The 21,939-nt window shown below is 40.8% G+C and overlaps 1 protein-coding gene and 1 non-coding gene across 9 annotated transcripts in view; one reads left to right on the forward strand and one right to left on the reverse strand.

The window, feature by feature from the left end:
* LOC126952700 (HLA class II histocompatibility antigen, DRB1 beta chain) overlaps positions 1 to 21,939 on the reverse strand; it is a 174,541-nt gene that overhangs the window by 144,408 nt on the left and 8,194 nt on the right. For 3 of the 8 annotated variants that reach the window (XM_050787527.1, XM_050787520.1, XM_050787519.1), the window contains exons 2-4: positions 15,736 to 16,005; positions 13,200 to 13,481; positions 12,388 to 12,498 (exon numbers count right to left, since the gene is read on the reverse strand). The exons of 1 other annotated variant lie outside the window; for it this stretch is intronic. In XM_050787527.1, the coding sequence (XP_050643484.1) occupies positions 12,388 to 12,498; positions 13,200 to 13,481; positions 15,736 to 16,005 (663 nt within the window). The remainder of the gene's footprint in view (positions 1 to 12,387; positions 12,499 to 13,199; positions 13,482 to 15,735; positions 16,006 to 21,939) is intronic. 4 more of the 8 variants (XM_050787523.1, XM_050787525.1, XM_050787526.1 and 1 more) reach the window with 2 other exon arrangements.
* On the forward strand, positions 8,820 to 8,926 carry LOC126953955 (U6 spliceosomal RNA). The gene has a single exon (XR_007725425.1). It is a non-coding gene; the product is annotated as a U6 spliceosomal RNA (small nuclear RNA).

A 21,939-nucleotide genomic window follows, 5' to 3' on the forward strand; every position in this document is an offset into this window, starting at 1 on the left:
GCAATCTGCTTAGTTGTAGCATAAAGCTGAGAAACTGGGGTAAAGTGTGATACCCTTAAGGAGGACTGGAAGTCAATCCCTGATGTTGTAAGCCATTGCTCACTGGGTATTGTGGTAGGCCTGCATTGTAATTGTTGGGGCCCCAAGCCTGCGGGCCCCGACTCCCGTTTCCCGAGAGAGGTGACAATAAATTTCCACTCTTATCAGTTTTTGAACGGCACTCATTTGTCCAATGTTGACCTTTCCCACAGCGTTTGCATACCTCAGAAGGTAACCTTTTTTTTTTTTTGAAGCAGAAAAGCCTAGTTTTTTCTGGCATTCCTTTTTAAAATGACCGGGTTTCCCACATTGATAACATATACCTTGTTTAGAATTGCCTTTTAAAGCCTTAGAAAGTGCCCCAGCAAACAATTGAGCATTGTAAATAGCTCCTCCAACACCTGCACAAGCCGGAATGTATTTAGCTAAATCAGCTCCACTAGCTTTTAGAGGATGCAGCAGTTTTTGGCACTTGGGATTAGCACTCTCAAAAGCCAGAGTATCCAAAAGAATTTTAGCAGCAGGGCCTGAACCTACAGTCTTTAATACAGCATCTTGAAGACGGGCTACAAAATCTGGATACGGCTCAGTGGCTCCTTGTAGGATCTTTACAAAAGATAAAGAAGTTTTACCCACTATTTCAACCTTAGTCCACGCTTTTATAAACAAGGCTTTAATCTGAGTGAGAGCAATATCATCTAGGCCTGCCTGAGCATTAAGAGTGGCCTATAGTCCTGAACCCATAAGCTGCTCTTCAGTAGGTCTTGGGGGATTTCGGGTAGCATTTTTTCTAGCTTGTACTCTTCCTTCCTCCCACCACCAACTTTTTAATTGAAGCCATTGCGAACAATCAAGGACAGCCTGTCCCAACGTTTCCCAGTCAATAGGAATCATCGTATGTTCTGAAGAGAAGGAATCGAGAAGGCCAAGAACAAACGGTGACTGAGGCCCATAATTTGAAATTGCAGCTTTCATTTCTTTTAAAAATTTAAATTGTAGTGCTGTAAAAGTCATATTATGACCACCGTTTGGGAAATGAGCATTGGGGCCAAAAGCTGCTCATGTTATCGGAAACAAATCTAATTTTTCAAAGTTATCGTTTACCTTCGATTCCTTCTTTCCTCCTACAGGAGGAAAAGGCACAGAGAAAACTTGACCTGACACAGGCAAAAAGACAGGAGGTGGTGGTAAGGGGAAGTCTTCCTCCTGTGGAGCAGAGGGAAAAGTAACAGGGAAGGCTTGTGGCGGAGGGATAGGAGAAACAGGAGCAGTGGCACCTTGTGATTTTAACAGTTGTTGTAACATATCTAAAACTCTCTGCATGTCAGAATTTCCTTCAGATGAAGGAGGCATCAGTTCCTCCTCCAACTCTTTATTCTCAGCAACTGGGGCATGAATATGTTCCTCTCCAAAATCATTTTTCTCTAAACCTTCAGGTGACTCACCTCCCTTGGCAGTATCACCACGCTCTGAGTCAGTTTTAAGTAGCTCTAATGCCTGAGTAACGGAGCTACACAAAGTCCACAAATTTAAAGGCATAGTATCCCCTAACTGGTGAGCTCTATGCAAAGCTTTTACTACCTGTAACCATTCTCTCCGATTCAGCTGCACTTTAGTCTGATACTGAAACCAGTAACAATGCTGTTCAACATGGGCAAACAATCGCTTCAAAGTCCTTTCTTTTACTTCTACTCCTATGGACATTAAGAGTCCCTGAAGCAACCGCAAATATTCTGAGGCTAGAGAGGTGGAATTCCCCATAATTTTCCCGTGGGTCCCCCTTCTTATTTACTTACCTGCCTGCGTTCTCCCAGCGCCTGCCCGGGGTGTTCCCCCTCCGGTTCCTTGCTCTCTTGGAGCCATGGACCCTGCTCACTGTGCCAGATGTTGGGGTCCGCATGTTTCCTAAACAAAGGACTAAACACACAAGACAACACAGGACAAGACAAACATGGCAGCCGCCCCGAGCAGCATGCTCTGCTTTATTTTATACACGCTTGTGGAATTTTACCACGTCACAAGACAAGAGTTGTTTTTATGTCATGAGTTGTTTTTCTGACCTTTCCCTAACGTTCTGAGTTCTCAAGATGCTTAAACATTAACCAGTTCCCAGAGTCTGCTGTTCGCCGCTGACTCTTTTGCTCTTCCTGTTTGCAGAGAAGAAACGTCATGCTTTGTTTGCAAGAGCATAACTATCGGGAACATCTCGTTTGCGAGCATGTGGTCCTCTACAACTGAGGCAGCAGACTACATGCGGGGACCCTTGAGCAGCTGGCAGGACCGCCCCCAGGCCCAGAGCCTTCACCACTCTTGCGTTCCTGTGTTGCGGGGAGGGCATGGGGCTAGGGCCACCCTTCAGTGGCCTGGGGTGGGACGTGGGAGTGGCCTCATTTTGAGGACCCGGCCAGCGGCAAGGCCACTGTCCCACCCTGCCGAGGGCGCCCAGTTCCCGTGCCTCAGGAAGAGGCTCTGCCTGAGGCCACCCAGGGTTTTGTCCCCGCGGGTGGCCACCGAGCCTGATGCTCCTGACGGCCAGGCCCGGGCTGTGATCTGTTCCCCAAGGTGCCTCTCCCGCCCCATCCAGGCGAAAGGGAGCCCCGGGCACCCTGAGTGCTAGGAGAATAACTTGCAGAGACATCACCCTTGCCCCACATGCCGGCCTGGGCCCAGCGAGGGGAGCTGCCCACCCCAGGCTGCCAGAAGGTGTGACAGGGGCTACCTGCAGGCTCCACGGAATGGGTTGGAAGCCCCGCCCTCCCGGCCCTCCCTGCAGGCAGCAGGATCCAGGCCTCTCTACACTCCACTCAAGGCTGAGAAGGTCCCCCTGTCGGTGCAGGTTTGGGGGTGTCCGCTCCCACTTTCTGGCCTCTCCCTTGGCCTCACCTGGGTACCGTGTACCCACTCTGACCTCAAAGTGGAGTTGGAGCAAAGCCCCAGTGCTGTCACAGACTGGACTGGCTGATTGTGTGCACGCTCAGGGCAGTGTTGACACACCAGCCTTTTGCCACCTCAGTCACAGGGAAGCCAAGGGGAGATGGGCATGTAATATTCGCAGTAAGTTTCTTATAGGGAGCATGTCGATGGGTCATTATTTTTCAGTCTGACATTTGTCTTTCTACACCCTTTACATGTAATGCAATTATTAATATGTGAGCTCTCATGATGCCATCTGCTTTCTGTTTTCTTTTTTGTTTCCTTTGGTTTTTTCTTCTCTGGTTTCTTTTCCTATTTTCCAAAGTGTTCCTTAAGCAATTTTTAGAATTCCAATTTTAAATCAGTCCTTTTTAGGTGGATCTCATTGTAGAGTTTTTGTGATTTATCTATTAACATAACTTCTCATAGTCTACTGGTGCTGACATTTTACCAATTTGACTAAAGTGGAGAAACTTTCCCTCCTTTATGTCCCTTTCCACTTCTGCATGTGTAATGTATATTTTTTATTTTCTCTACTTGCATCAAAAACCACATCTGTTGTAATTTTTGCCTCAACCATCAAATTAATTTACAAAACAGAAGTCTGTTGTATCTAACCATATTTTTACTCGTTTATTGTTTACTTTTTTCCCGATTGTCCAAGATTTCTTCCATTATCATTTCTATTCCGGTTCAAGCACTTCCTTTAGCCCTTGTTTTAACATAAGTCTGCTAGCATGAAATTCTCTTGATTTTCCTTCCTCTAAGTATGTCATGGCCAGGCGTGGTGGCAGGCGGATCCCATGAGCTCAGGGATTTGAGACCAGCCTGGGCAACATGGCAAAACCCTGTCTCTGCCAAAAATACAAAAATTAGCCAGGTGTGGTGGTGTGTGTCTGTAATCCCAGCTACTCAGGAGGCTGAGGTGTGAGGATCACATGAGCCTGGGAGGCAGAGGCTGCAGTGAGCCGTGGTCATGCCACTGCCCTGCCTGGGTAACAGAGCAAGACTCCATCTAAAAAAAAAAAAAAAAAAGAAAAAAAAAGAAGGAAAAAAATAAGAATGCCATGATAGAACACTTTATAATAATATTCTTACTGGGTACACATTCTAGGTTAACATTCCTTTCGACAATAAAATATCTTGTGCCACTCCTGTCTGGTCTGCATGATTTCTAATGAACAATCCACTGTTATTTAATGTATTTTCTCCTGTGCATGAGATGTCGTTTCTCTCTTGTTGCTTTCGATAATTTTTTTTTTGTCTAAATTTCTTTGGATTTATCTTCATTTGGGTTTGCACAGATTCTTGAATTTTTACATTTAAGTCTTTGTCCAAATTTGGGAAATAGTCAATCTTCCTTCAGACACTATTTGGGCATTACCCTTTGTCATCTCCCCCTAAGAGTCCAGTGACACAGATTTCATACCTTTTGTTATAGTCCTACAGATTTATCAGCATGAAATAATACTAAATATTATGAACAACATTAGAAAAATAAATATGCATGTAATAAATAAAATATTCAAATATACAATGTACTATGCATGTAATGAATAAATTATTCAGAATGTACAATGTACTGAAGCCGACAAAGAACATAAAATAGGCAGAGTTCCACATCTCATAGAGAAAGTAAGCGCATTCTGTGAAACTTTCCCAAGACAAAACCCCAGGTTCATCCAGCTTCAGTAACTATTTTAAAATATTTAAGGAGCAAACAACACTAACTTCATACAAACTTCAAACATATTTGAAAAAAGGAAAAGCACTTGCAGTTACATTTGATGAGATCTGTGTAAACTTTACTTCAAGACCTGAAGGGAACTCTACAACAAATAGGAATTAAGAGACCAATAACTCTTATGAGCCAAGTTCTTAAGAAAATATTAGCCAAGTGAATTCAGTGATATAAAAGATGGCTACTACCTCATGACCAAGTGGAGTTTATTCCAGAAATGCAAGGTTGTGTGAGCATTTGAGAATCCATTAGTGTGATTCACTACATGAACTGAAGGAAGGAGATCACACATGCAACCACCTGGATAGAGTCATGAAATGTGATTTGACAGAATCCAGCACTTGGCCTTAATTTTTAAAAAACCTGCTTTCATACTTGTATTAAAAATATATTTCTTAAATCTGGGAAATGATAGCTACCCAGTTGCGCACATTAGTCTCATCAGTGACATAGTTAAAGCTGTCTCCTTCATGTCTGGAGTACTAGAGGAGTTAGGCAATGATAATGGCAAGAAAAATATATCAAAGAGACAATAATTGCATCCATGTAAAATGGTCATTATTTACTCTTGACATAATGAGGTACTTAGAAAATAAAAACGATAGACAAGTTTCACTGATTTAATAAGTAAATTTAAATAATATTGCTGATTACAAAGTCAGTATACATTAAACCAATCACATTATTGATAGAGTTTGGATGTTTGTCCCCTCCAAATCTCATGTTAAAATGTAACCTCCATTGTTGGAGGTGAGGCCTGATGAGAGGTATTTTGGTCGGGGGGCAGATCCTTCATCAATGGCTTGGTGCCATCCTAGCTGTAATTCGTGAGTTGTCACTCAGTTCACACAAGATCTGCTTGTTTAAAGGAGTCGGACTCTTCCGCACTTTCTCTGTGCTCCTGCTCTCACCATGTGATACCTAGGCTCCCCTTTCCTTCCCCCATGATTGTTAGCTTCCTGAGGCCCTCACCAGAAGCAATTGTCAGCACCACACCTCCTACACAGCCTGCAGAACCCTGAGTCAGTTAAACCTCTTTTCTTTATGAATTACCCAGCCTCAGGTATTTCTTTCTGGCAATGTAAGAATGGACTAACATAATTATGCTCTATCATAAACAAATAGAAAACAAAACCAAGAAAATAATGTTATCGATTTCCTCACCTCTTTGCTTTTTTCCTCTACTTTTTTCAACTTAAATTTGCTTTTTTATTATTAAGTTAAAAGTTTACACCTTTGATTTTTACATATTTATCCTTTTAAAATACAGGCATTTAAAACTAAATATTTTTCTCTAAGGACTGCCTTGGTTATATCTCAAAAGTTTTTAAAATTCATTTCAGTATTATTTTATTTAAAATTATTTTCTAATTTCCTTCTGATTTCCTCTTTGACAAGCCACAGATTATTTAGAAATGTATTATTTTAATTCCAAAAATTTGGGCAGTTTTCTCAATCTTACTAATTTGTAATTTGGTAAGATGGTGTTTAGAGAATATACTCTGTATGATTTTATTCTTGTAAAAGTACTTGATACTAGTTTTATAGTCATAGTATTTGTTCTAGTTCATGGATTATCTTTGTGCAATGTAAATAAATAAATATTCTGTAGTTATCAGATGTTGTCAATATATGTCAATTACAAATGACAGCTAAGTCAAGATGGTTGAAAGTGTTGTTTCTATCTTGATTTCCTTCCTGATCTTTGTTTGCACGAAGCTACAGAGATGTTTGTTGTCTTCTATCTACCTCCCTAGTCCCCACACCACCAGCATGAAGTCAGAAAAAGTTCTGGAAGGAGAATCAGCTGGCAGAGTAAAGTAGATATATATTATTCAGGGGGCCTCTATAGATTGTAATGCATCACACAAGCCCACAGGGCTATTTACAACTCAGCTGATTTGTCCTCACTCCCTCACAATCTCCCTTTCCCAGCCAGGCTCAATCTTCCACCCATGTTAAGATTCAGTAGATGAGCAAAGAATAAGAGTGGACACTTGCCCCTGCTCACCTAAGTGGAATTTGTTCATCTCTGGAATTTGGAATTTTTATACTTTTTGATGCATGGCTGGTTAAAATTTTAAAAGTAAGATTATTTTCCAGTTTATCCATTTAGTTTAGTCTATGTATCTTTTTGCTCTTATAGTAACAGTGACAATTCTTGTAATTTTCCACCTCCTACTGGCATTATGGTTTATGATTTTTTTCCACTCCATGTTGATAGTCCTACATAATTTACTTAAAGGCCTGAATTTACTTGAAGTCCTTTCTATGGGTATTCCACAGTTTACCTTTCTTCTATTTAAATGTAGAGAATGTTTCTTTTCTCCCCTGTTACATTTTTTATATGTCATCATGGACATATGAGGAAGAATTTACGGAGACTGTAACAACCTAGAGTGGAAATACTGTATTAGCCAAACTACTCACAGGGTTACACCAGTCTATGCTCACAGTGCCCCACACAGCACCAAATGTCATCCTGCAGTGTGCTGTCACTTCACATACTGCATAGATTTTAGGATGTACAAAATTTTTATAATCGAGACAAATTAATCAGTTTTTTCTTTTTGAATTTGGAAATGTTTTTGTTATTCCAAATCGTGGCTCAACAAAAGACCAATTTTATGTCTCCTTGGGCTCATGTAGGATTGTTCTTTAAGACAGATGTTTAGAATGGGATTTTTGCTGTTTTCATCAGCATGTAACAATTGTATTTTGAGTTTTAATAGATATTACTACACTGCCATAACTCAAAATCCTAATAATATGAGACAGCCTATTCCCTTAGAATCTTCTAAATCCCTGATTTTAAAACAAACTATTGTACTTGCCAATTTTGGAGTGGGAGAAATAGTTTATTACATTGCTGTTTGAATTTGGATTTTTCTGTTCATTGGTGAGTTTGAGCAAATATTTATATTTATCGACTATGAGAATATTCTCTTCTATAATGAGTCTATATCCTTTGCCCAATTATTTATGGCATTTCCAAGAATTTATTTATTGACTAGTTAACAATTTTTCATAAGAAAGTTAGCCTTACGTGATCAAAGTTTTTCCTCTGCGTCATATACTTCTTTTAATTTTGTTATTTTCTTCATGCAAAGAAACTAGTAATTTTCTTCAAATATTTTTTCGTTTGTGTCTTCTGGATTTTGTCTTGCCTACAAAGCCTTACTTTTTAAAAAAGAATTATTTTAACAGGTTTACTAAAGCATAATTTCCATACTACAAAATTCACTCATTGTATATGTAAAATGTAATGATTTGAGTAAATTAATCGATTTGTGCAATTATCACAACAATCTAGTTTTAGAACATTTCTGCCATGTCCAGAATTTCTCTATTTATAGTAAGGTACCTCACCCAATGATCTGCTTTTTATGTCTATAAATTTATCTTTTCTAGATATTTCAAGAAAATGAAATCATACAACATATAATCTTTATGTCCAATTTCCTTCACTTAGTTAACATTATTGAAGTTCACAAGTTTTGCAGTATGTATCATCATTTTGTTTGTTTTCATTTCTTCTTGTCTTTTTTCATTTATGTAAATTTAAGTACATAAGGTACAAGTGTAACTTTGTTACCTGCATCGATTGCATAGTGGTAAAGTCAGTGTTCCACAGTATCCATCACTCCAATCACACGCATTGTACCCACTAAGTAATGTCTCATCATCCAGAGTGCAAGGGTTGAAATTTGCCTTGTGAAAACTACCCTGATGTTCATGGTAGCTCCCCTGCCAGATAAGTCTACTTTTGTCCCCTTTTATTGTTGAATGATATTGCCTTGCCTGGATGTAGTAGAATTTTGTTTATTCATTTACTAGTTGAAAGATATTCGGATTTTCAGTTTTGGCCTACTGAGGCTAAGGCTGTTCTGAACCCTTGAACACATATTTGTGAGGACATATGTTTTTATGTCTCTTAGGTAGATTCCAGGGAATGAGATTGCTGGGTCATAGGGCAAACATATGTTAAACTTTTTAAGAAATTGTCAAATTACCAGGTATTTGTAAAATCATATACTCCCACCAGCAACACATAAGGGTTTAGAAGGTCTCTTTGTCTTCAAACATAATTACGATGATGATGATAGTATCAGAAATAACATCTGTCGTACTCGCTATGGCAGCACATATACTAAAATTGGAACAATACAGAGAAGATTAGCATGGCCCCTGCGCAAAGATGACACGCAAATTTGTGAAGCGTTCCATATTTTTTTTATAAGAAAAAACCAAACAACTCCATCAAAAAGTGGGCAAAGGATATGAACAGACACTTCTCAAAAGAAGACATTTATGCAGCCAACAGACACGTGAAAAAATGCTCATCATCACTAGCCATCAGAGAAATGCAAATCAAAACCACAATGAGATACCATCTCACACCAGTTAGAATGGCAATCACTAAAAAATCAGGCAACAACAGGTGCTGGAGAGGATGTGGAGAAAGAGGAACGCTTTTACACTGTTGGTGGGACTGTAAACTAGTTCAACCATTGTGGAAGACAGTGTGGCGATTCCTCAAGGATCTAGAACTAGAAATACCATTTGACCCAGTCATCCCATTACTGGGAATATACCCAAAGGATTATAAATCATGCTGCTGTAAAGACACATGCACACGTATGTTTATTGCAGCACTATTCACAATAGCAAAGACTTGGAATCAACCCAAATGTCCATCAATGATAGACTGGATTAAGAAAATGTGGCACATATACACCATGGAATACTATTCAGCCATAAAAAAGGATGAGTTCATGTCCTTTGTAGGGACATGGATGCAGCTGGAAACCATCATTCTCAGCAAACTACTGCAAGAACAGAAAACCAAACACCGCATGTTCTCACTCATAGGTGGGAATTGAACAATGAGAACATTTGGACACAGGAAGGGGAACATCACACACCTGGAGCCTGTTGTGGGGTCGGCGGAAGGGGAACGGATGGCATTAGGAGATATATTTAATGTAAATGACGAGTTAATGGGTGCAGCACACCAACATGGCACATGTATACATATGTAACAAACCTGCACGTTGTGCACATGTACCCTAGAACATAAAGTGTAATAATAAAAAAAAAGAAATAACATCTGTCTTGGTAATTTTATATTTTCTCTTTATGTTTCAAGTTTTATTTATCCAGGATCTATTTAGTGAAAGAAATGAGTTTGGAATACAACTTACCAAAAACTGAAACTAAATCTCAACTCTTTCTGTTTCTAATTCTAGACTCTGTTTTACTAGCATATTTAATAAAAAAGAACAGTAACAAATGCATTTTTAAAAGTAAATGTATAGTATGTTTTAGCACCTTACAGAGCTAGTCATTCCTTATTCTACTTTTTTTCAATAATTTCCCTGGAAAATATATTTACCTCATAAAATAACATGTCAGCATACTTAATTGAGTTCTAAAAACAATCTTGTTTGCTTGCTTTTTTGTTTTATTGTAATTGAGTTAATGACTGACATTTAATACATTCTATATGTGTGTGTATATATATGTGTATATACACACACACATATATATATATATATATATATAGAGAGAGAGAGAGAGAGAGAGAGAGAGAGAGAGAGAGATCCAAAACCCTGAATTGAGGGTGGCTATCAGGAATCTATAAGCCTTCGTGTGGAAGTTAACTCAAATACTTACAACTTGATAGTACCACAATCTATCATTTCCCTACCCTGAAATCAATCTCTCCTACTCCAGCCACCAGTTCTTTATTTTTAAAAATATATGATTTTGCTCCTTTTCTTCCCATGTGCATCAGGCCCACTCTGTAAAGGTTGAATCCTGGCTTGTCTGAGCCCATATGATCACATGGTTATTCCAACGTGTGAGAAAATGGGTACTGAGAACACTCTGGAAACAGTTTAGTTGCTCCTTATAAAGGCACACAGGAAAAAGGAGTATCCTTTTCTTCCCTTTGGGAGTTGTTGTGAAAGAATAACAAACCTAAAGCTGCTGCATGGGTCACCCTACCATCTCAGGAAAGCTGACATACTGTGTGTGATAGAGAGATGAGCTACGAAGTTCCAGGATCGCTGGTGATGCCCCTAGCCTGCTGGGTTGAGCAATCCTGGAGATGCCCAGCCTTGGATCTATTGGCTATGTGAGATCATGGGGTAAAGAAAAATAAAGCCCACTATATGTAATTTCCTGCTATTAGCAGCAGAACGCATCTTCAATGAAATATTCATTCCACAGATTTTGGTTCTACTTTGTAATTCCACGCCCCAAGTCTCATATAAAATGAGAAAATCATGTCCTCAACTTAGGAATCCTGAGGCCTATTTGTTGCAACTCTATGATCAAACAGAACAGACAATTATAAGCTTAATATACTGCTATAGGATTTATACTCTTACAGGATTTATATGTACTTGTACTGCTATGTTATGTACAAGTAACATACAACTAAAAATAAGATATGCATAGAAACAACTTTTAATTTGATTGAAAATAACAGTCGTCTCTGACAGTGGAGAAATTATGCTCAAATGATTATTACTTTGAAATAGACCTCTGAATTATGTACTTTTAGATTTGACATTTCATACTGACTCTCAGATAGAACATAATGGAGAACCCTCCGTCTTCTAAATCTGTCTTTCTCTGAAATCTGTACAAGTCCTTTGATGACACTATATTATTGAAGTCTCTGGAGTGAAACACTATACACTAATTTACAGTTATAAATGCAAAATATTGTAGACGGGGTGAAGAAAGAGTTCTGATTGCCTTGCTGGCTGGTTTCTCATCTCACGTTGGCCGAGTTTGTTTCAGTTGTTATAGTCTGTTCTCAGTTTTTATGCATTGCTTTTTTAACCATTAGGTTTACTTTTTTAATTGACAAGTAAAAATTGTATAGTATATTTATGTTGTACAGCGTGAGGTTTTGATATATGCCTGTAGTGTGGAATGTCTAAATCAAGCTATTTAACATATGCATTACCTCACATACTCATGACATATACATGAAAATCTTTATTGGGAAATAATCCTCCCTTTTTCTTTTCATTTTTTGTCTTTGGAGCCAAATGGACCAGATGATATTTAATTCCATCTTTGAGAAACATTTAATAATGTAATAATGTAATGTGTAATGTGTAACACTTCTCCTCTTCCCAGATCACAATAAACAACGCAGAGCAACAGCATCAGAAACTCAGTCTCAGACCCAGAGACAGGGCCTGGAGCCTGGGGAGAGCGGATGACCCTGACCTGTGATATCATGGGGAGGTTCAAAACAGCGAACTTAAAAGATATGGAAGCAAATCTGTCCTCCAACACAGATTTCTCTAACAACACAACCCACACCAACCAGGGCAGAAAGGAGCAGAAACAGATCATGTGACCCATGAAGCGTGACGTGTCTGTCACAGGATCCAGTGTAATTGCATTAACCTAGTGGCTCTTCCTTAATTTGCTCCAGGATCTCAAACCAAAGGACCCCTACTTGTTAACCTTCCTCTTGTCTCTGCAGGCCACAAGCTATTATGCCTTGACATAGTAACCATGCACTGATGATTTCTGGATTAGCAGGACATTGGAGCCGTTTGGGGAAAGAAAAGCTTTGTTCATATACTGAGAACTAACCTCAGCAAAGCCATAGTTCCTCCTCCAGAAAAGCCTGTGGAGAGAGCCAGTTACCAAAGGCTCCTCACCTTTCTGATTCCTGAAGTAGATGAACAGCCCAGCCCCAAGGAAGAGCAGGCCCAGCACAAAGCCCCCGACTCCACTCAGCATCTTGCTCTGTGCAGATTCAGACCGTGCTCCTGAGAGAGGAAGCCAGCTTTAGTGATGTTTATTCCAAACTGAACCTCTTTAATTGAGACTCTAAGATTCAGAGCTTTGAAAATGGGGAAGAAGGCTGCCCCACAAGAACTAAAATAACTAGTCATTTCTGGAGAGAAAAAGGATTTCAAATCACACTGAACAGTTACAAGGTTCGGGCATCAAACTCATTCAAATATTACAGCCTTGATGTAAGGCACGAGTTCAACATCTGATCCACAGAAAGCCTGAGACTCAATGAGGCTAAGTAGTTTATCTAGAGTGACAAAGCTAATAAAAGGCAGAGCTGAGATTGGACTCCTCTCATGTAACGTAGACCCTTACACTTCTCCTCTTCCCAGATCACAATAAATAACTCAGAGCAACAGCACCAGAAACTCAGTTTCAGACCCAGAGGCAGGGCCTGGAGCCTGGGGAGAGCGGGTGACCCTGACCTGTGACATCATGGGGAGGTTCAAAAGAGGGACAGCCTCTCCTGCCTCGCAGGCATGACTGATTCCGCAGGGGGTACAGGTGTTTCTAGAAACTGTTACAGGGCTATCCCCAGTGACCTGTACTGATGGAGATGAGAACATAGGGCAAATGAAAATAGGATGTGGGAGAGGAGAAACCTGACACTCAGGGATTAGCACAGTCCCCTTCTCGGTGGGTGAGAAATGTATGAAGTCAGAAAGCTGCTCACTCCATTCCACTGTGAGAGGGCTGGTCACGCTTGGGTGCTCCACTTGGCAGGTGTAAACCTCTCCACTCCGAGGAACTGTTTCCAGCATCACCAGGGTCTGGAAGGTCCAGTCTCCATTGTGGATCAGGCCTGTGGACACCACCCCAGCCTTCTCTTCCTGGCCGTTCCGGAACCACCTGACTTCAATGCTGCCTGGATAGAAACCACTCACAGAGCAGACCAGGAGGTTGTGGTGCTGCAGGGGCTGGGTCTTTGCAGGATACACAGTCACCTTAGGTTGGACTAGGAGAAAAAAACGTAGAGGGAATGAGTCAGGAAGACAGAGTGTCTCCTTGTTTGGCTGTTTGTCTGCTTCTCTGTAAACCCAGGCTCTGACCTTGACCAGCCCTCAGCACAGCTGGCCATGTGACCTCACAGTGTCATCAGCCTGGAATTTAATCTTGATAGTTAGCACCCATTAGATTTGAGAGATGTTGTGATAAACTGTGTTTGTTTCTTCATAGCTTGAAATTGGGATACGTTGTCAAAGTGTTTATAAATCTTTGAAAGTACAGCGTGTAGTAATTAATACTGATATCTGAGCCAGGTTGCCTGGTTCAAATCCAAGATCTGCCTTTTACTGGTTGATCCTGGCAGAGTTTTTTGATTCTTCTGTGCTCAACTTTGTCACCTACAATGAAGGATAATTATACTAATTTACCTCTTGGAGTTATATGAGGATTAATGCACAAAAATATATAAAACGATGACTGAAGATAGCCTTCAATTTATGAGGTCAGAAAGCTTCTCACTCCATTCCCCTGTGAGAGGGCTCATCACAGGTGGGTGCTCCACTTGGCACCTATTTATCATCCTTGTACACCGTGACAGAAAAATATGATTTAAAGCAATGTGGATAGATAAAGGGACAGAGTTGGGTACATGAGGAAACTGAGTATGAATTTTTAGGAATACTACTGCCATGCACTCACACCTTAGAACACCACAGAAATGGTTCTGCCCCTGGGAAGGTGGGACAGACAGAAATGATTCTCCAAATTTTTACGTTCCTAGAAAAGCATGAGTCCTAAAGCAGAGAGAAGGATTAAGGAACATCATTTTGGTTTTGAAAGTTCTTATATTTACATTTAGCTGATCAATGAATCTCCCGTGTAAAACAAGCATTATTATTTTCAGGCCTATCATTGTGAAATGATTTTTTTTTTCCAGAATGACATTTGGAATAAGGCAGGGTCTGAGACTCATTACTTGGGGTGCTTATGCCCAGGAAAATCCCTGACACTAGCAGACTCTCAATACGTACAACTATTTTTTTTTAGAAGTCAGGAGAAACCTAGAGACAACAATACCATAAAATGGTAGATTTAAGATGGGTTGTAAATCATTAATAAAAATTTTGCAATGTATTTTATTAAATAAAAATGTTCAAATTCTTAACATGGAAAAGAATTTTCAAAATCAACATACAAACCACAAACTGGAGCAAATGCTGAATCAAATATCAATAAAGCATTAATAATCTTACAGTCCAAAAACCCACAAAGTCACTGAGAAAAATACTAAGCCTTGAGATATTAGACAGTAGATCATTGTCCATGACCTACCAAATACAATAGGAAATTCTTAGAGCAGTAATTATAATTGGCCAGTAAATAGGCCAAAATAATTCAAAAGAATTACAAATGAAAAAAATATAAATTAAAAATTAACCAGAAACATACATTTTCAACTTTTGGAGAATGTCGTAATAAAGGTCAACAAAGGAGAAAGTGAGGTGAGTTGTGTCACAACTATTACATATGAAAGAATAATATGTAACTACTAGAAAACTATTAGCATTATAACAAAATAGTAACTGTGTGAAAATTTTAATTCAAAAAGTTAGTTTCACAGTCATTTCTACTATGTAAAAATATACACACTAAAAACAAAAACAAAAAACTAGGAAGAAATTTAGACCTAAAGAAGCTTCAGAGATGCCTCAGAGGTCTCCTCAATTCCCCTAGAAATTAATCTAATGCTTTTACAAACGAAGAGCACACGCTTTTATTTCAGAGATTACATGAAGGGTGTGTGCCAGGGACAGTCTGGAACTGGCCTCCTCACGTTATCCCAAACCTTCCAGACCCCTCAGCTCTCCTCCCCTAAACCTTCACCCCAACCACACACCCCTTACATTTCCCTTCCCCGCATCTCTAAGGACCCCAGACAATCAAGGTCTCCTCTCTCCAGCCCCCTGCACCCACCTACCATGTCACTTCCCCACAGAGGCCTCCAAGGATAAGAGGCAGCCCCCTCCTGCCTCCCCTCCCACAACAGACACACAGACACATCCACACTCTACACACACACCTGTGCCCTCAGAACTGCTTGCTCAGGATTGAGAGGATTCTAAATGCTCACAGATGGCTCTCTCTCTCTCTCTCTCTCTCTCCCCCCCCCCCCCCCCCCCCCACACACACACACACACACACACACACACACACTCAGATTCCCAGCTCACAGGGACCCAGGCCCCCGCCCCCGCCGCGCTCACCTCGCCGCTGCACTGTGAAGCTCTCCACACCCCTGTAGTTGTGTCTGCAGTAATTGTCCACCGAGGCCCGCCTCTGCTCCAGGAAGTCCTTCTGGCTGTTCCAGTACTCGGCGACAGGCCGCCCCAGCTCCGACACCGCCCGGAACTCCCCCACGTCGCTGTCGAAGCGCACGAACTCCTCCTGGTTATAGAAGTGTCTCTGCAGGTACCGCACCCGCTCCGTCCCGTTGAAGAAATGACACTCAGCCTTAGCCTGCCACAAGAAACGTGCTGTGGGGACACGAAGGATCCGGTCACACGGGCGGCCTCCTGAGAAGACACTGACAGCGACGCCGCCATCCGGGGCTCCTGGGCGGGCGCGGGCACTGGGAACCTTAACCGGCCCACCCGCACCGCCCACCAGCAGCCCAGGGGCTCATCCTCCGTCTTCCTGAGGCGAACGGGGTTTTGGGGAACCATGCGGTAAAACTCCTTTTGATCCCCAGGCTTTGGGGACCCCCTCCCTGCCTCCAGCCTGTTTGGAGAACTCAATGCAGGAGCTGGAGGAGGATCCGCCCAGCACCGCAGCCTGCTCCCTCTACTCCTGGGAGCCTTCACCCCACAGACACTCTCTGCTCCTTCTCTCATCCCACAGGCTTTACCGGTTCCTTCAACAGCACCCACCGCGTTCACCCTGTGAACACTTCCTTAGTGAGGACCTTGTGCCAGACCTCTAGGAATCCAAACAAGGGAAAACAGACCTCTCCACTCCGCTGGGGAGCTTAAGGAGCAGGGAAAGTCATGGCCACAAACCAAACACGCTGGAGCTTAGACAGGAATGAGAAACGTCGGAAGTGCGGAGTTCCAGAACAGAGAATAATAGGATGATCTCAATTACATCAGGGTGCCAGAGAAGGACCCTCCGAAGAGTGACAGTTCAGATGGGACCTGACAGGTTAAGCAGGTGTGAGTCAGGGGGCAGAGTGCAGCCTGTGTGTGTGTTCGGACAAAACGGGGGAGACACATTTCAGGTTTAGGAAATCCCATGTACAAAAACTTGAATGGATGAACTTCTTCAAGAAACTAGAACAAAGTTCACTAAAGCAGAGAGGCTGAGGGAAAGGAGGGTAAAAGATTAGCCTGGAGAAATCACAAGAAGCCAGATATTTAAAAGCCTCGTGGGTGGTGTTAGGATTTTGGATTTATACTAAAGACAATGGGAAAGCATCAAAGAGTTTTAAGGAGAATAAAACCAGGATCCCGGTAAATGTCCACAAATCTTCCTTTGCATTTCTAAATCCACAAAGCTCAGAAATTCAGTTAAAAAAACTTGTTTCCGCAACTCATTTAGCAAATCTCATCTGATGAGGGTAAGTGGCCAAAGGTGTCTCAGAGCTCTTATTGGTTACAAGTGCTTCTATAGTTTCAATACATATAAACATATGTACATATATGTGTGAAAATATACACATATATAAAACACTATATATTTTTGATGCTTTTGTCTTTATGTCTGAAGTGTGAAAATGACAAAATTACTTTAAAATAATCGTGTGGGTAAAAGTGAAATGAATAAGTAGAAGCATTTTACATTATGAATAATATCAAATGTAGAATCACTACAGAAATCTGAGGCATGTTAGTGAGAAATAATTTCAGCAGCATCACTATTTATGACTTACAGGGGCAAGCTGTTGAAAGTTAATAGAGATAGTGATGACTGACGACTCATGAAAATGTTGAAAAATATTGCATAAGGCAAAAACTAAATACTAAACTATTGAGCTTGCATTGACTAAATGGATTCAAGAAGGAAGTGGTTGAATTTATGCAACTGTTTAATTTTTTATAATGAAACAAGCAAAAATAAACCATCAAAAACTGAACTGTGTGTTGACTGTAAAACAGATGCGAGTCTAGAATTTTCAGAAAGAGCACAGTGTGAACCAGTGCTCTCAGCCTCAGCACTATTGACATTTTGGACCAGATAATTCTTTGTTGATGGCAGAGGCTGTTCTGAACATTGTAGGTTCTCTAGCAGTGTCCCTGGCTTCTACTCATTAAATATCAGAAGAAACCCCTGTTGTGACAACCAAAAATTGTTCCAAACATTGCCACCCCCAAGGATGATGGGAGGGAAGGGAGAGGTGGTTAACTATCCCTGGGTAAGAACCATAGGTGTGAACCATCTGAAAAAATCTGTGTTCAACAAGGTACTGTTAGTTATGGAGCAGCTGAGAATTGCATTGAAAAACATTTGTTGACAATCTGGGTCCTACCTAAAAAGAATGTTTTGTAGAATTCTGGTCCCAATACAGTGCTATCTTTCCAGAAAATGAACTTGATGAGAACCAAGATTTAATGATTTCCTTGCCTTACCAAGCAGTCACTAATCATATCATTTATCATTCACATCATATTTTTTCTTAATTTCTCTACCACTGGTCCACTAATTATCTGTAGTAATGAATCACAACCACAGCTATTTTATTCCCATTTAATGCCCCAACTAACTCATGTCTTTCAGTCTCCCACTCCCAACAATACTAGCAGGCATCAAATGACCAGCCTTGGCCAGAGGCAGAACTCTCGGTTTTGTAGTCAAGTCCCCTCAGAAAGGGAAAAACCAAGAAAATGACATTCTTATACAGACAGTTTCAAAAAATGAGCAGGTCCCCAGACTGTGAGCAAGGCCTGTGGAAATCGCCCTCTGCCCTTTAGAAACGATGGCAGAGAGGTGGGCAGCCTGGATCAAACAATGCCTATCTTTTCATCCCTAAATTGTCTAAGCACTTTCTTTACAGAGAGAAAGCTAAAAAATAAACGTGTGAAGTTGCTGTCACTATGGCTTGCGTGGTTAGCACTGTAATCCATGTCCATGTGTCCCACTTAGGGTTGACAGATTTGGCAAATAAAACCAGAGGATGCCCAGTTAAATTTGGATTTCCAATAAATTATGGTTGTGTATCTGAAATTCAGATTTAACTAGGAACCTGTATTTTATTTGGCAACTCTAGCCCACCTTGCTAGTCAAACCTCAGAAGAAGGAGTGATTTAATACTTCCTTGTGTTCTTCAACACATGACCATTATGGACATACAGAACTTTTAAAATGATAAATGCAAAATGAATGAAAGTTTCTCCTATACATGGGAACTAGCAGCCCTTGCATGTACATGGGGACAGAGCCCCACTCTAAGAAACAACCTGGTACATATAAATATCAGAAATTCTGTCATTATCAATAATTCAGACACAATCAAATCACTACTCACTAATGACGGACAAACTCTCAAACTCTAGAATCAGAAAACCTGAATAAAAAACATGATCTCTTCTACTTGGGTCAATTTTTACCAATCATAAGCCTTTTTGTAATCTATCAAATGCATTTAATAATAGCGTAATCCTCACAGGATTACTGTTAAGTGTAAAATTAAATGATGACTCTTCTGAGTACTGATCACATAATAGACACTCAAATACATTCCCATTTTAACTTTTATGATCCCTGTGACTGCAACTCACATTATTTTTTGTATTCCTTAATTCTAAAACAATTAGTACCTTCATCATGATTTTGCAGTTGTCTACTGTTCTTCTATTAGTTTCATAAAGAATTGTCATTTTGAAAACATAGGTTAGAAACACTGGTTTATGTCTAATAATGCACTATACCTGAACCTCACACAAAAGGCATCTGCTGACATAGAAGAAAGGGACTTTCTATATGCTCAGATTTAAACTGCAATCTGATTTCCAGCACTACATTTGTAATACTGGGTTTTACTTATAACCTCTCAATTTTAGATTCCAGAAGTGTATATGTTTTTAAATACCACAGACAACAGGGTAATTATTGAAACTGAATACTGAAATTCATAGGCCTGGTACACAGTCACTGCAAAATGTTACATGGCATATACTGATGGCAACCGGATTCATTTTATTTATCACTCCATTCTCACGACCTAGAGTGATAACAGGTATATGCTATGTCACTAATAAATATTGGCTGTGTGAAATACTGACTGTGTGAAATATTGGCTGTGTGAAATATTGGCTGTGCGACCTTTTGCATGAGTAGTCATCACTGCACACAGGGGCTCTCTAGTATTTCCTTGCTAATAATGACTGAGCATCTCTGGTTCACAGGTCCTCCTCCTTCTCTTCAGCTTCTTTAGCCTTTTCCTTTAGATTCAGCTGGCTCCCTGAACCCAGAGCACAGTCCTTCCCTGAAGCTCTCTACTCAAAACAGTCAACCTTAACCTCATCCTCACTTCTACTTGCTCTTCAAATGGTCCAATCCAGTTTCCTCCCTGGATACTCCATTGACTGCAAATATCAACTCCACCAAACCCAGCACTTGCTTCTCTGTCACGTTCTCACTTCCCCCTCCTCTTAGCGGTACTCACCACAATTGGCCTCTCCCTTCTCCTTGGAAAAAAATCTGTTTCTTTGACCTACACGCATTATATTCTCTTGATTTTTCTCCAACATCCCTGGGCTCTTTCTCAGCCCCCTTTGCTGGCCTGTGCCCTCTTCTTTTTTCTCCGCACAATCCATCTCCCTATGTATCCTCTTCCACTCCCTGGAATTTAACACACTACACGTATTGATGCCGCCAACATAAATATCTGAAACCCTAGCCTCACCATGAGTCTCTTAAATGCCACTGACCTTCTGATTGTTCTACATAAATGTCAATAAATCATCTCAAATTTAAACAAAACTTTTATTTCCAACCACCCACTTCAAATCATTTCCTCTCATAGTTTTTCCTGTGTCAATAAACAACACCACCACCCACTTATTTGTCAAAACAAAATCCTTAGGAATAAGCTTGATTGTTCTACCCCCTTTACAGTAATTCATTAACAAGCTAAGCAAAAATACATGCCAAGTCTGTCCACTTTATCCTTTTCACTGTCTTTATCACTAATGCACTCCATGAAGCCACAAGCCTGTTTTCCCTGGAGAATTCCCTGCTGTGCTCGTAAATAATCTTCCTGACCACTTGTGAACCCCAACAATCGAATCCCGACAGAGTAGCTAGAATTAATTTTAATAATTGAATATAGGCAGGGCGCAGTGGCTCACGTCTATAATCTCAGCACTTTGGGAGGCTGAGGTTGGTGGATCATCTCAGGTCAGGAGATCAAGACCATCCTGGCTAACACGGTGAAATCCCATCCCTACTAACAATACAAAAAATTAGCCATGTGAGGTGGCATGCGCCTGTGGTCCCAGCTACTCGGTAGGCTGAGGCAGGAGAATTGCTTGAACCCAGGAGGTGGAGGTTGCAGTGAGCCGAGATTGTACCACTACAATCTAGCCTGGGCAACAGAACGAGACTCCATCACACACACACAAAGTTGAATATAAATTTACTCTCCTTGTAACCATACAGTAGCTTCTCATATCTATTTAAATAAAATTCAGTCTGGGCATGGTGGCTCACGCCTGTAATCCCAGCACTTTGGGAGGCCAAGGCAGACAGATTATCTGAGGTCAGGAGTTCAAGACCAACCTGGTCAACATGGTGATACCCCATCTCTACTAAAAATACAAAAAAATTAGCCAGTATGGCGGTGGGTGCCTGTAATCCCAGCTACTTGGGAAGCTGAGGCAGGAGGATTACTTGAACCCGGAAGCAGAGGTTGCAGTGAGCCGAGATTGCGCCATTGCACCCCAGCCTGGGCAACAAGAATGAAACTCCAGCTCAAAAAAATACAATTAAATTAAATTAAAAAATAAATAAAAATAAAATAAAATTCAAATTTTTTACCATGGACATCAGAGCCTATAATGACGAGGCTCCTGACTTCCTCTCTGTGTCCTACCTCATCTTCTGCCTCTCCATTTCCTTGCTTTCTATACGTCAGCCTCTCTAGCCTTCTTTCTCTCCCTCCACATAATTTCCCACACCAGGGCTTTCCCCCGATTCGGTCTCCCTGGAACTTTCGTCCCTTAGATCTTCACGACTCTCTGCTTATTTTGTTGTCTCAGCTGAATGTCACTTTCTCAGGTAGAGCTCCCTAAACATATGAACTAAAGTAGGTGAATCCATTTCTCTCTTTCCACAAACCTGATGTCTTTTCTTCAGTGCACTATGACTCTCTAACATTTTCTTCTTTGTTAAATGCTTATTGGGTTAGTGTCTGTCTCCTCTACGCTTGTGTAACTTCCGTGAGAGTCGAGACACTCTCTATCTTAATCAAATAG

The sequence above is a fragment of the Macaca thibetana genome, chromosome 4, assembly GCF_024542745.1.
Source record: "Macaca thibetana thibetana isolate TM-01 chromosome 4, ASM2454274v1, whole genome shotgun sequence".
NCBI lineage: Eukaryota > Metazoa > Chordata > Mammalia > Primates > Cercopithecidae > Macaca > Macaca thibetana.